Source organism: Bufo bufo, chromosome 4, assembly GCF_905171765.1.
Source record: "Bufo bufo chromosome 4, aBufBuf1.1, whole genome shotgun sequence".
NCBI classification, from domain to species: Eukaryota; Metazoa; Chordata; class Amphibia; order Anura; family Bufonidae; genus Bufo; species Bufo bufo.
The window spans coordinates 475695407-475710319 of NC_053392.1; the positions used below are offsets into that span (position 1 = coordinate 475695407).

Below are 14913 nucleotides of genomic sequence, written 5' to 3' on the forward strand. Positions count from 1 at the left end.
ATCCACCTGACTTCTCCTCAACGCCACTGATGGTCCCAACCCCATTTATAAGGCAAGAAATCCCACTTATTAAACCTGACAGGGCACACCTGTGAAGTGAAAACCATTTCAGGGGACTACCTCTTGAAGCTCATCAAGAGAATGCCAGGAGTGTGCAAAGCAGTAATCAAAGCAAAAGGTGGCTACTTTGAAGAACCTAGAATATGCCATATTTTCAGTTGTTTCACACTTGTTTGTTATGTATATAATTCCACATGTGTTAATTCATAGTTTTGATGCCTTCAGTGTGAATCTACAATTTTCATAGTCATGAAAATAAAGAAAACTCTTTAAATGAGAAGGTGTGTCCAAACTTTTGGTCTGTACTGTATATAAACAAAATACAAAAGGGAAAGGAAACACTTATCTTCAATAAAGCTTTGGTAGCACCAGGAACAGCCGAGAACCAAACACAAGCTAACCACAAGTCCAACAAAAGGTATAAACCGCATAGCATAGTGGGAGAAATTACCACAATAGCCACACCTGGGGAAAGAATGTGTGGCAAGCACCAGAAACAACACAGACGTCATTTGATCCAAAAGGAAAACATGTCAGATCAAACCGCGTGTTGCCAGTCTCACAGATCTGCCACCTGTCGCAGGAACGTCCGTATGTCTCGGTACGTCCGTGACAGTACCTTTCTAGCAGGTCAGAGAATAAAATTATTTGAGGGAGTTCTTCTTTATGCAGTTGGTTTGGAATGTTCTTTTGTGAGCAGAAATATCAAAACATAATAAGTAAAGTAGGAAGGTGATCAAAAATCACAATATCTGCCTCTGTTGTCATATTCTGAATCACCTAAATAACCCAGAAACAAAAGAAATGACAACATTTCTTTGGCATCCAGTATCATATACAGTCAGGTCCATAAATATTGGGACATCGACACAATTCTAACATTTTTGGCTCTATACACCACCACAATGGATTTGAAGAGAAACGAACAAGATGTGCTTTAACCGCAGACTGTCAGCTTTAATTTGAGGGTATTTACATCCAAATCAGGTGAACGGTGTAGGAATTACATCAGTTTGTTAATGGACCAAAAGTAATGGGACAAAATAATAATCATAAATCAAACTTACACTTTTTAATACTTGGTTGCAAATCCTTTGCAGTCAATTACAGCCTGAAGTCTGGAACTCATAGACATCACCAGACGCTGGGCTTCATCCCTGGTGATGCTCTGCCAGGCCTCTACTGCAACTGTCTTCAGTTCCTGCTTGTTCTTGGGGCATTTTCCCTTCAGTTTTGTCTTCAGCAAGTGAAATGCATGCTCAATCGGATTCAGGTCAGGTGATTGACTTGGCCATTGCATAACATTCCACTTCTTTCCCTTAAAAAACTCTTTAGTTGCTTTTGCAGTATGCTTTGGTTCATTGTCCATCTGCACTGTGAAGCACCGTCCAATGAGTTCTGAAGCATTTGGCTGAATATGAGCAGATAATATTGCCCGAAACACCTCAGATTTCATCCTGCTGCTTTTGTCAGCAGTCACATCATCAATAATACAAGAGAACCAGTTCCATTGGCAGCCATACATGCCCATGCCATGACACTACCACCACCATGCTTCACTATAGAGGTGGTATGCTTAGGATCATGAGCAGTTCCTTTCCTTCTCCATACTCTTCTCTTCCCATCACTGTGGTACAAATTGATCTTGGTCTCATCTGTCCATAGGATGTTGTTCCAGAACTGTGAAGGCTTTTATAGATGTCGTTTGGCAAGCTCTAATATGGCCTTCCTGTTTTTGAGGCTCACCAATGGTTTACATCTTGTGGTGAACCCTCTGTATTCGCCCTGGTGAAGTCTTCTCTTGATTGTTGACTTTGACACACATACACCTACCTCCTGGAGAGTGTTCTTGATCTGGCCAACTGTTGTGAAGGGTGTTTTCTTCACCAGGGAAAGAATTCTTCGGTCATCCACCACAGTTGTTTTCCGTGGTTTTCCGGGCCTTTTGGTGTTGCTGAGCTCACCGGTGCGTTCCTTCTTTTTAGGAATGTTCCAAACAGTTGTTTTGGCCACGCCTAATGTTTTTGCTATCTCTATGATGGGTTTGTTTTGTTTTTTCAGCCTAATGATGGCTTGCTTCACTGATAGTGACAGCTCTTTGGATCTCATCTTGAGAGTTGACAGCAACAGATTCCAAATGCAAATAGCACACTTGAAATGAACTCTGGACCTTTTATCTGCTCATTGTAATTGGGATAATGAGGGAATAACACACACCTGGCCATGGAACAGCTGAGAAGCCAATTGTCCCATTACTTTTGGTCCCTTAACAAGTGGGAGGCACATATGCAAATTGTTGTAATTCCTACACCGTTCACCTGATTTAGATGTAAAAGCAGTTAAAGCACATCTTGTTTGTTTTATTTCAAATCCATTGTGGTGGAGTATGGAGTAAAAAATGTTAGAATTGTGTCGATGTCCCAATATTTATGGACCTGACTGTATATGGCTCAGGAGTCTGTAGGTACAGATTATCTGCCAATTTGGTCTTTGCCAATTGATTCGGCCACACCTTATACCATACCTGTACATCCGAACCTTAAAGGGACACTGACAGGCCAAATCAGCATATATAGTTATATATATGACATTACAGGTCTTATACAGTCTATTAAAAGCATCTAAGTATCCCCCTTGTTCGCCTTCTAAATACCGAAATATAAAGTTTTATAACCTGCCTGTCTCGTCACCAATCTGCCCAAGGGGCGTCGTTTCATCTCAAAATTCGCCCAGCCAGCCACTCCCAACTGCCGTTCTGAAGCCCCGCCCAGCTCATCAATATTCACTTCACTGGGCGGTGGCTACAACTCTCCCCAGTCACGATCCTGCGCATGGGCAGATTTGACATGAATGATGCCAGGAGAATTCAATTGCCCATGCGCAGGATCGTGACTGGGGAGAGTTGTAGCCGCCGCCCAGCGAAGTGAATATTGATGAGCTGGGCGGGGCTTCAGAACGGCAGTTGGGAGCGGCTGGCTGGGCGCATTTTGAGATGAAACGTCGCCCCTTGGGCAGATTGGTGACGAGACAGGCAGGTTATAAAACTTTATATTTCGGTATTTAGAAGGTGGACAGGGGGGATACTTAGATGCTTTTAATAGACTGTATAAGACCTGTAATGTCATATATATAACTATATATGCTGATTTGGCCTGTCAGTCTCCCTTTAAGGTTCGGATGTACAGGTATGGTATAAGGTGTGGCCGAATCAATTGGCAAAGACCAAATTGGCAGATAATCTGTACCTACAGACTCCTGAGCCATATACAGTCAGGTCCATAAATATTGGGACATCGACCTGTAATGTCATATATATAACTATATATGCTGATTTGACCTGTCAGTGTCCCTTTAAGCAGAACATTGTGGTGTGCTTCTCACAACACATGTATGTACAGATTTCCCTTATCCTTCCAGCAACACTGTGTGCACATAGGTGCAAACCTACTATGGCTGTACAGTAAGTAAATCCGGCATTGTGTGCGAGGTCAACTTTTCCTCTAATCTATACAAATATACAGTATGTCAAAATTCTATACAAGTCAGATGAAAACAATGTAACCAGAAGTTTCATAGAAAGCCCCATGTTCACATTTACTAAACTTACCTCAATAAATTAATACCATACTGTTCAGCATTTGGCTCAACAACTGAGCTAATTTTGTCGAGAATTCCTTTCACAATGATGTTTTCTTTGGTTCCTAGAATATGCAGTCACATTAGTTACAGGTACAGATTTAGTAAAAATCAAATGAGTTTCGATAGAATTCGATAAGAAAGGCTCTGCTTACACCACAATCAGAGGCCTAAATACCCCACAGCCAAGATCAAAATGATACCAGATTTTTGCCCTCTCCACATTCTTCTCACGACCTTAGAGCTAATTCTCCAGCCCATAGTTCCTTTGCGGAGGAAAGTCATGCACATGTTCTCACCACTCAAAAAGCAATGGAGAAAGGACCAACCAAGACTAGGCCTCCATTTTACAAGGGTCCCGTAGCAGCTGATTGGCCTGACTCTATGGTGTACGTGGCCTGACAACTTATTTTGTGTATATGCCACAAAACTTACACAGTGAACATATCATAGACTGTTATAGACATGACATACAGTATATGTATTTATAGAGCACCAATGGCATAATTTCAGAAGGTATCAACTTTGCATTTTTTTTATTTTTATTGAAAAGTGTATTGTATGTGCAACTATATCCATCTTTTGTTTGCTGCTCTTTGCAGCATTAATATACTTCAGTTTACCGTGGTGATAGTGGTTTTTAGGGAAGTTTTTTTCTTTTTGCTTTAATTAGGGAAACTGCAAAAAAATTCTAAAAAAATTTATTTTTTCAAACTACAGCCCTTTTTTTCACTTTAATGGGATCCTTATTTTGTATCAGCCATTTTGGTATACATCTTTAGCATATAATATGTCCTGACAACCACTACTACACATCTGAATGTTGACCATAACAAAAGCAAAATAATGCTAAAAATCTAATAAAATTACCAAATTATAATAGTCCTACACAGAATTATTTACTGCAATTTTATAATAATTTCTTGTATTTTAGTGTACTAAAAGGCCTTGTCCACATTTCCGTGTCAGTGACACGTCTGTGAAACAAAGTAGACGTGTTTTATCCGTGAAGAATCCGTGGTTGGTCCGTGTGTCCGTTTTTACTATCCGTGTGTCATCCGTAATTCACTGACGTTGCTCAGTTGAAAATTTATTTCCAAAGAATCTCCTATCAGTCTTCAGTGAAAAACAGACGCACCACGGATACCAACCGTGTTGTGTCTGTGATTTTCACGGACCCATAGACTTCAATGGGCATGCTTGGTCCGCATCACGGATCAAAGTAGTGCATGTCTCCGTGATTTTTTTTACTGACCCACGGTCAGTAAAAAAATACTGAAATGTGAACAGACACATTTAAATCAATGGTACATGTGCTGTCCGTGGAAAATGCGGACAGCAAATGTCAGTCAAGAAACGGAAATCTATGGGTCCGTGAAAATCACGGACACACCACAGATGGCATTCGTGGTGCGTCCGTTTTTCACTGAAGGATGATAGGAGATTCTTTGGAGATTAATTTTCAGCTGAGCAAAGTCAGTGAATTATGGATGACACACCGATGGCAAAAATGGACACACGGACCAACCACGGATTCTTCACGGACAGATGAAACACATACACTTTTTTTCATTGACGTGTCACTGACACGGAAATGTGGATGAGGCCTAAGGGTGTGAGCATCTTCTTATACAACAGCCAGTGTTATATTGTACTTACCCCATTGCAGTGAACCCTGATTGATTGGCTAGGGTGTAAGGATACTTTTACATCTGCTGTTTTATGTGTGTTTTCCACCGGTGTATTTACTACTATTCTTAAAAATCTTAAAAACTACAGCGTGTTTTATGACATGCAATTTTGATGCATTTGTATGGTGGTTTGCTCTCAGAAACGGCATAAAAGCTGCATTTTTGTCAGTGCTTTTTTGTAGTAAGGAAGTGGTAATACATGTACAGCATCATTCAGTATTCATCAGAAGTTTTAGCCAAGTGGTGCTGGATCTCTTTGCAAGATACACTTGCACTAAGTCTGAACTAAATTATTACTAACAACTTTGGATCTTAAAGGGGTTATCCCATGAAAAGTATTATATACAATGCATAAGGCATTTTAAATGAGGCCTCTTTCACACGGGCCTCTTTCCGCATTTGCGGATCCGCAATACACGGGTGCCGTTTCGTGGGCATTCTGCGTTCACTTCAATGGGTCCGCAAATCCGGAGATGCGGAATGGTGCGGAACGGAACCCTACGGAAGCACTACGGAGTGCTTCTGTGGGGTTTCGTCCCATGCTTCCGTTCTGCAAAAAGATAGAACATGTCCTATCTTTTTGCCGAACGGTCGGATCGCGGACCCATTCAGATGAATGGGTCCGCGATCCGCTGTGGCTGCCCCACGGACTGTGCTCGTGCATTGCGGCCCGCATTTTGCGGGCCGCAGCACGACCATGGGGCGCACACGCCCGTGTGAAAGAGGCCTTAGTCTTGTTGCAATATACATGCAATAAAAATATTGTTTGCTTTTATGTACATTTCCTCTCTGGTAGTTCTCCTTACTGTTTATACAATTTTAAAAATTTTTTTTTATTGAAAGCTGGAGATTGCAATCATCTTCTTTTTCTTCAGCCTGCCACACAAAAAAGTCTACAAGGATGCAATGCATCACAAGCCCTCTCAGTATCAAAAGGGCCCCCATAAACCAATACCCATCCTTCCAAACCAGAAGCCCTACACGGGTCAGAGAAAGATGTCCATCTGATTCCTAGGAACAGCTAATCTTGCTCCGGCTTCCACCTGGAATGCAACCTCACATGTTGGCTAGGAGCCCAAGTCAAAGTCTGGATCCCCAGAAAGGGGAAGCCAAGGGGTTGCAGGCGGATGAGGAACTTGAAGGCCATACCCACTCCCTAGACCTACGAGAGGGAACCCCTAAGGACACTGCATCCTGAGTGGTGGACAGACATGCTCCGTAGCTTCCCTGTTTCCTTCATATTCTCTACAGTCTTTTCTATCCAGGGGAGGAAGGGACTGACAAGAGCTGTAATGCACTCCTAGGAGAAGCGGGTGCTTAACGGTCACATAGGACAAGCTGCTGCCCACCCACAAAAAGCAAACAAACAAAGAGCTTCAGAGGTAACCAAAAAAGTGTGAAAATTACACTGGAGAGCAGATCTTTTTTGCATTTATATAATTTCAAATAGTGTGCATTGCTCCAGATATTATATTTTTTTTTAAGATAACCTATTTAAGTGCATATGGATGGAAACAGCGTGAGGCCCACACTAGACATAACCCAACCATTTCACCTATTAGGGCACATCAACCTTATTAGAAAAGATCCACAATGGACTCCCCTTTATTTGCCAGAACTGAGAGTTGAACAAAGAGCAAATGTCACTCCGGTGGACTCAGGTTTTGGATGGGTGCTATGGAATTCCAGCTGATGTCCAATGATATTAACTGATCACTAGGTGGCAGTTGGACACATGGTGATCAACAGATCTCTGGAAAAGCTTCCTTTATATATTTCAGACTACTATATTTAAACAACACAAAATTTTTGACAAACTTATCTTTCATTTATGTTTTTGTGCCTTTTCTTACTTTTACCTAATGATATAAATCACTTGCTGTTGCTTGGAAACTGAATTTTGTCTCTTTATTATCAGATCAAGTGAGCAACTCGGCTACCAGTACTTGGTACAATTTGGCTGCTTTTAAGACCTTGTATCGCTTGACTACAGCTGTGCCACGTCATATTTAGAGTAGATCAGATATACATGACAGTTAACAGAAATTTATATTGCATACAGACGAGAAATGCCGCTTGTGATAAACTGACAGAGAGAATTGAAAGAAAATACTATAAAGTAGGATGAAAACTGTGAAATATATATTGCCACTTATTGTACAGATTGATAAGGATGTCAGTGTAAAGCCGCGGATCTTTAATAGGGTGTCACTTTATTCCAAAAACCAATGACAACATTAAGGAGAGCGGACCAACACTAAATGGTCACACTTGTCTGTTCCAGAAAGTAGCAATCATAGAAACGGTCACTTAAAATGGAATCCAATTTTTTTTTTACTGAAGATTGTAGCATGCAATGTAGACTTTATTAAGCCCTTAGTGACTAAGCCTCTTTGGGCTTTAGGCCACTTTCACACGGGCGAGAATTCCGCGCGGGTGCAATGCGTGAGGTGAATGCATTGCACCAGCAATGAATCTGGACCCATTCACTTCAATGGGACTGTGCAGATGAGCAGTGATTTTCACGCATCACTTGTGCGTTGTGTGAAAATCGCAGCATGTTTTATATTCTGCGTTTTCCATACAACGCAGGCCCCATAGAAATGAATGGGGCTGCATGAAAATCGCATAGCATTCACAAGCAAGTGCGGATGCAATGCGATTTTCACGCATGATTGCTAGGAGATGATGTTAGTTAATTGATAAAAGTCAATTTACTGTATTATTTTCCCTTATAACATGGTTATAAAGGAAAATAATAGCATTCTTAATACAGAATGCTAACTAAAATGTTGCTTGAGGGGTTAAAAAATAAAAAAAATGAACTCACCTCATCCACTTGATCGCGCAGCCAGCATCGTCTTCTTTCTTTCTTCTTTCAGGACCTGCTAAAGGACCTTTGATGACGTAATCGTGCTCACCACGTGGTGAACGTGGTGACGTCAGCGCAGGTCCTGCTGAATGAAGATAGAAACTTTCACGTGGTGAGCGCGATTACGTCATCAAAGGTCCTTTTGCAAGTCCTGAAAGAAGAAGATAGAAGACGATGCCGGCTGCGCGATCAAGTGGATGAGGTGAGTTATGTTTGTATTATTTTTTAACCCTCAATTGACATTATACTTACCATTCTGTATAAAAAAATGCTATTATTTTCCATTATAACCATGTTATAATGGAAAATAATAAAATCTACAGAACACCAAAACCCAAACCGAACTTCAGTGAAGAAGTCCGGGTTCGGGTCTAGGTACCACCATTCAGTTTTTTCTCACACGCGTGCAAAACACATTGCACTTGCGCGGAAAAAACTGAACATCGGAACGCAATCGCAGACAAAACTGAATGCAATTGCGTACCTACTCGTGCGGGTTTCCCGCAATGCACCCTTAACGGATCTGGGCCTCACCCGCGACGCCCGTGTGAAGGGGGCCTTAATGACCAAGCCAGATTTTGGAAATCTGACATGTGTCACTTTAGCAGAGAATAACTTTGTAAAGGTTTTGCACATCAAAGTAATTCTGACATTGTTTTCTCGTCACATATTGTACTTTACTTGTGATAACATTTTACCGATAAAATATGCGTATCTTTATTAAAAAATGTCAAAATCCATGAAAATTTGTAAAAATTGGCATATTTTCCTATTCTTAATTGCAATATTTCACATACAGTACATACATAAATTTACTATTCAATATTTTTATCAGAAATATATTTCCACATCTTTACTTTATTTTGGCTGCACTTACAAAAAACTTTTACTTGTTTTTTTTAGAAGACTTACCATTTTAACATTAATTTTTGAAGTACATATTTTTTCCTGCAACAAGCCAAGTTTGCAGAGGCTTATAAGTGTCAGAATAATATAACCCTCCAAAAGTGACCCCATTTTGAAAACTAGACCCCTTAATGTATTCATCTATGGGTGTAATGAGTTTTTTGACCCCCTAGTTTTTAAAAGAAATGAATGCTAAAAAGGTGAAAAATTTTTTTTTTACACAAAAGTGTCAATTTAAAGACTTTTTTTTTTTCTACAAAGCATATGAAAATGAAGTAGACCACAGTGACTACTTTGTAAATCTGATGGTGGAGCAAACAAACTTGTACGCCCAACAGTTCATTGCTCAACACCCGGGCTCCTTTTTGGCTAGGGCTGGTGGCTGGATTCCAGTCAGTGCAGCCGAGATGAGGACGTTTTGGGGCCTCAAGCTGCACATGGGCCTATTCAAAAAACCCATTGTCAGGCTGTACTGGAGTGGGGACGTCCTCTACCAGACCCCACTTTACAGTACGGCCATGACACGCTCCCATTTTGAGGCCATTCGGAAATGCCTGCATTATGTGTGGGACCTTATGCACCCACTGGAAGGCAGATTTTGCTGGACTGGTTTATTTACATCATGTCCCATTTGAAGCACCCCCCTGAGTAGAAACTACATAAAAGTGACCGCATTTTGGAAACTACGGGATAAGGTGGCAGTTTTGTTGGGACTATTTTTAGGGTACATATGCTTTTTGGTTGCTCTATATTACATTTTTGTGAGGCAAGGTTACCAAAAATAGAAAATCTGAAATTTAATCTCCATTTGCCATAAACTGTTGAGGAACACCTAAAGGGTTAATAACGTTTGTAAAATCCGTTTTGAATACCTTGAGGGGTGTAGTTTCTTAGGTGGGGTCACTTTTATGTATTTTCTACTCTAGGGGTGCATCAGGGGTTCTTCAAATGGGACATGGTGCCCAAAAAAAAGGCCATCAAAATCTGCCTTCCAAAAACCACATGGCGCTCCTTTCCCTCTACGCCCTGCCGTGTGCCCGTACAGTAGTTTACGACCACATATGGGGTGTTTCTGCAAACTACAGAATCAGGGCAATAAATATTAAGTTTTGTTTGGCTGTTAACCCTTGCTTTGTTACTGGAGAAAATTGATTAAAATTGAAAATTTGCCAAAAAATGAAAATTCTTAAATTTCATCTCCATTTGCCGATAACTCTTGTGGAACACCTAAAGGGTTAACAAAGTTAGTAAAAACAGTTTTGAATACCTTTAGGGGTGTAGTTTCTTATATGGGGTCACCTTTTATGGAATTTCTACTCTAGGAGTGCATCAGGGGGGCTTCAAATGGGACATGGTATAAATAAACCAGTCCAGCAAAATTTGCCTGCCAAAAACCACACAGCGCTCCTTTCCCTCTACGCCCTACCGTGTGCCTGTACAGTAGTTTACGACCACATATGGGGTGTTTCTAAAAACTACAGAATCAGGGCAAGAAATATTGAGTTTTGTTTGGCTGTTAACCCTTGCTTTGTTACTGGAAAAAATGGATTAAAATAAAAAATTTGCCCAAAAAAAAATCAAAATTCTAAAAATTTTGCTCCATTTGCCATTAACTCTTGTGAAACACCTAAAGGGTTAACGACGTTTGTAAAATTTGTTTTGAATACCTTGAGGGGTGTAGTTTCTAAAATGGGGTCATTTTTGGGTGGTTTCTGAAGAGAAATGTGACTCCATCTTGTCTTCTCTATATATGTAAAGAATTGTTATAACATCTCACCCATGCACTGTTTCACATCCCCCCGCTGTGAGCTAGGTTCACTTATCTGTCTCAGGACAGATTCTGGGAATATCCTAGAACTAGAACAAACGTTCTTGTCTTATTCAGGGTCATTCGGCACAACTGCGTACATTCTTATGTGACTGATTGAAAACCTATTATTTCTATTTACTGCACGTCCACATACCATAAAAGGATGTTCCGGTAGTATCTGTATGAGCACCAATGTTTATCTTTTATGATTGGTTTAAACGCTGTTGTTATGCAAACTTTTCTACTGCCTATATAAGGCCAAGCGATAGCATAATAACGTTAGAGTATTTCTCAGTGATACCTGTGTGTGTGTCTGTTATTGCCAACTGAGAAACATCTCTCCTGACGTCAGTGTCTCAAACCAAGGTTGTCGTAGAGGTCCAGAAAGGTCCAAATCCTTTCAGTTTGGGGGCTCCGTCCGGGATAGAGAAGGCCATCCTCGTGTCCGGTAAGAGAGACATCCCTTTTGTCCACTGCCCGGTCCGAGGTCACTGGCCACATCTCTATCCGTGAGTTTTTATTATGTATCCGGGATACATTGTTAAGCCTTAAAAATAGACTCCGGGAGTTTATAATAAGTACTTGGAGTACTTTCATGAATAAGGCCAGCACTTGGAGTGCCACGCACGGAAAAAATCTCAAATGTGTCACTTTTTGTGATTGTACATCACTCACCTATTTTTAAAAGTAGGTGTGGTTAACTATGTTAATAAAGTGTAGGCCCTATTTAAGAACTTAAAAAGTTGCACTAAGGGAGTGGCCTAAAAACTGGGGTGACATCTCTAGACATATTTAAAGATTCACCAAACAACTTGCAATGTTTGATAAATTTGCTGAAAATAATGGCGATGCAATCTCAAGCAAATCTGACTTCGATGAATCCCCTCATGACAAATTTACCCCTTAGTTTGAAATAAAATGGAGGTTAAAATGGAGGTTACTAAGAGGTCATTAAGGCCCCCTGCCCACGAACGTGTGCGCCCCATTGCGGACCGCATTTGCGGATCCGCAATACACGGTTGCCGTTCCGTGGGCATTCCGCATCACGGATGCGGACCCATTCACTTCAATGGGTCCGCAAATCCGGAGTTGCGGAACGGAAGCACGGAACAGAACCCTACTGAGTGCTTCCGTGGGGTTTCTTCCCATACTTCCATTCTGCAAAAAGATAGAACATGTCCTATTTTTTTGCGGAACGGCCGGGTCACGGACCCATTCAAGTGAATGGGTCCGCGATCTGCTGCGGCTGCCCCATGGACTGTGCTCGTGCATTGCGGCCCGCATTTTCCGGGCCGCAGCACGACCACGGGGCACACACGCCCGTGTGAAAGAGGCCTAAAAGAAAGAGAAAATACAGGACACGATTTAAGAAGCATTGGACTCGCCTGTTGGTACAAGGTATCAAACAAAAGTATTGCCATGTGTAGATAAATTTCCAGTCAACGCCGGTCTAATAGCCGGCTTGGCCCACACCATACATAATCCAAAAATACAGATGGAAAGGTAGCACATGTAGTTGAATGCAAAAATAATCTTAAATTTAATCCATTGTCATATCCAGTGATGGAACATTTTGTCTGAAGTGAACCTTTTTCAAGCAACTACATGTGCTGCTTTCTCTATTTGGTGGTGAAAGGAGGTCATGCTGGAGTGGAGCTCCATTCAAGTTCTTCCCTAAGGCCTCATGGGTAGAGTTAAGCGAACACCTGGATGTTCGGGTTCGAGAAGTTCGGCCGAACTTCCCGGAAATGTCCGGGTTCGGGATCCGAACCCGACCCGAACTTCGTCCCGAACCCGAACCCCATTGAAGTCAATGGGGACCCGAACTTTTCGGCACTAAAAAGGCTGTAAAACAGCCCAGGAAAGAGCTAGAGGGCTGCAAAAGGCAGCAACATGTAGGTAAATCCCCTGCAAACAAATGTGGATAGGGAAATAAATAAAAAAAATAAAAAATTAACCAATATCAATTGGACAGAGGTCCCATAGCAGAGAATCGGGCTTCACGTCAGCAGAGAATCAGTCTCTTCATGCCATAGCAGAGAATCTGGCTTCATGTAGCAGAGAATCAGTCTCTTCATGCCATAGCAGAGAATCTGGCTTCATGTAGCAGAGAATCAGTCTCTTCATGTCATAGCAGAGAATCAGGCTTCACGTCACCCACCACTGGAACTGGCGACTGTCACATATTTAGGCCCCGGCACCCAGACAGAGGAGAGAGGTCCCATAACAGAGAATCTGGCTTCATGTCAGCACAGAATCAGTCTGTATGTCATAGCAGAGAATCAGGGTTCACGTCACCCACCACTGGAAGAGGCCACTGTCACACATTTAGGCCCAGGCACCCAGGCAGAGGAGAGAGGTCCCGTAACAGAGATTCAGGCTTCATGTCAGCAGAGAATCAGTCTTCATGTCATAGCAGAGAATCAGGCTTCACGTCACCCACCACTGGAACAGGCCACTGTCACATATTTAGGCCCAGGCACCCAGGCAGAGGAGAGAGGTCCCATAACAGAGATTCAGGCTTCATGTCAGCAGAGAATCAGTCTTCATGTCATAGCAGAGAATCAGGCTTCACGTCACCCACCACTTGAACAGGCCACTGTCACATATTTAGGTCCAGGCACCCAGGCAGAGGAGAGAGGTCCCATAACAGAGATTCAGGCTTCATATCAGCAGATAATCAGTCTTCATGTCATAGCAGAGAATCAGGCTTCACGTCACCCACCACTGGAACAGGCCACTGTCACATATTTAGGCCCCGGCACCCAGACAGAGGAGAGAGGTCCCATAACAGAGATTCAGGCTTCATCTCAGCACAGAATCAGTCTTCATGTCATAGCAGAGAATCAGGCTTCACGTCACCCACCACTGGAACAGGCCACTGTCACATATTTAGGCCCAGGCACCCAGGCAGAGGAGAGAGGTCCCATAACAGAGATTCAGGCTTCATGTCAGCAGAGAATCAGTCTTCATGTCATAGCAGAGAATCAGGCTTCACGTCACCCACCACTGGAACAGGCCACTGTCACATATTTAGGCCCAGGCACCCAGGCAGAGGAGAGAGGTCCCATAACAGAGATTCAGGCTTCATGTCAGCAGAGAATCAGTCTTCATGTCATAGCAGAGAATCAGGCTTCACGTCACCCACCACTGGAACAGGCCACTGTCACACATTTAGGCCCCGGCACCCAGACAGAGGAGAGGTTCATTCAACTTTGGGTTGCCCCGCAATATAATGGTAAAATGAAAATAAAAATAGGATTGAATGAGGAAGTGCCCTGGAGTACAATAATATATTGTTAAGGGGAGGTAATTAATGTCTAATCTGCACAAGGGATGGACAGGTCCTGTAGGATCCATGCCTGGTTCATTTTTATGAACGTCAGCTTGTCCACATTGGCTGTAGACAGGCGGCTGCGTTTGTCTGTAATGACGCCCCCTGCCGTGCTGAATACACGTTCAGACAAAACGCTGGCCGCCGAGCAGGCCAGCACCTCCAAGGCATAAAAGGCTATCTCTGGCCACGTGGACAATTTGGAGACCCAGAAGTTAAATGGGGCCGAACCATCAGTCAGTACGTGGAGGGGTGTGCACAGGTACTGTTCCACCATGTTAGTGAAATGTTGCCTCCTGCTAACACGTTCTGTATCAGAAGGTGGTGCAGTTAGCTGTGGCGTGGTGACAAAACTTTTCCACATCTCTGCCATGCTAACCCTGCCCTCAGAGGAGCTGGCCGTGACACAGCTGCGTTGGCGACCTCTTGCTCCTCCTCTGCCTTCGCCTTGGGCTTCCACTGGTTCCCCTGTGACATTTGGGAATGCTCTCAGTAGCGCGTCTACCAACGTGCGCTTGTACTCGCGCATCTTCCTATCACGCTCCAGTGTAGGAAGTAAGGTGGGCACATTGTCTTTGTACCGGGGACCCAGCAGGGTGGCAAC

General features: G+C 42.6%; 1 protein-coding gene across 4 annotated transcripts in view; it reads right to left on the minus strand.

The window, feature by feature from the left end:
- ADGB (androglobin) overlaps positions 1-14913 on the minus strand; it is a 339135-nt gene that overhangs the window by 98823 nt on the left and 225399 nt on the right. For all 4 annotated transcript variants that reach the window (XM_040427354.1, XM_040427353.1, XM_040427352.1 and 1 more), the window contains exon 23: positions 3668-3761. In XM_040427354.1, coding sequence (XP_040283288.1) covers positions 3668-3761 — 94 coding nt within the window. The remainder of the gene's footprint in view (positions 1-3667; positions 3762-14913) is intronic.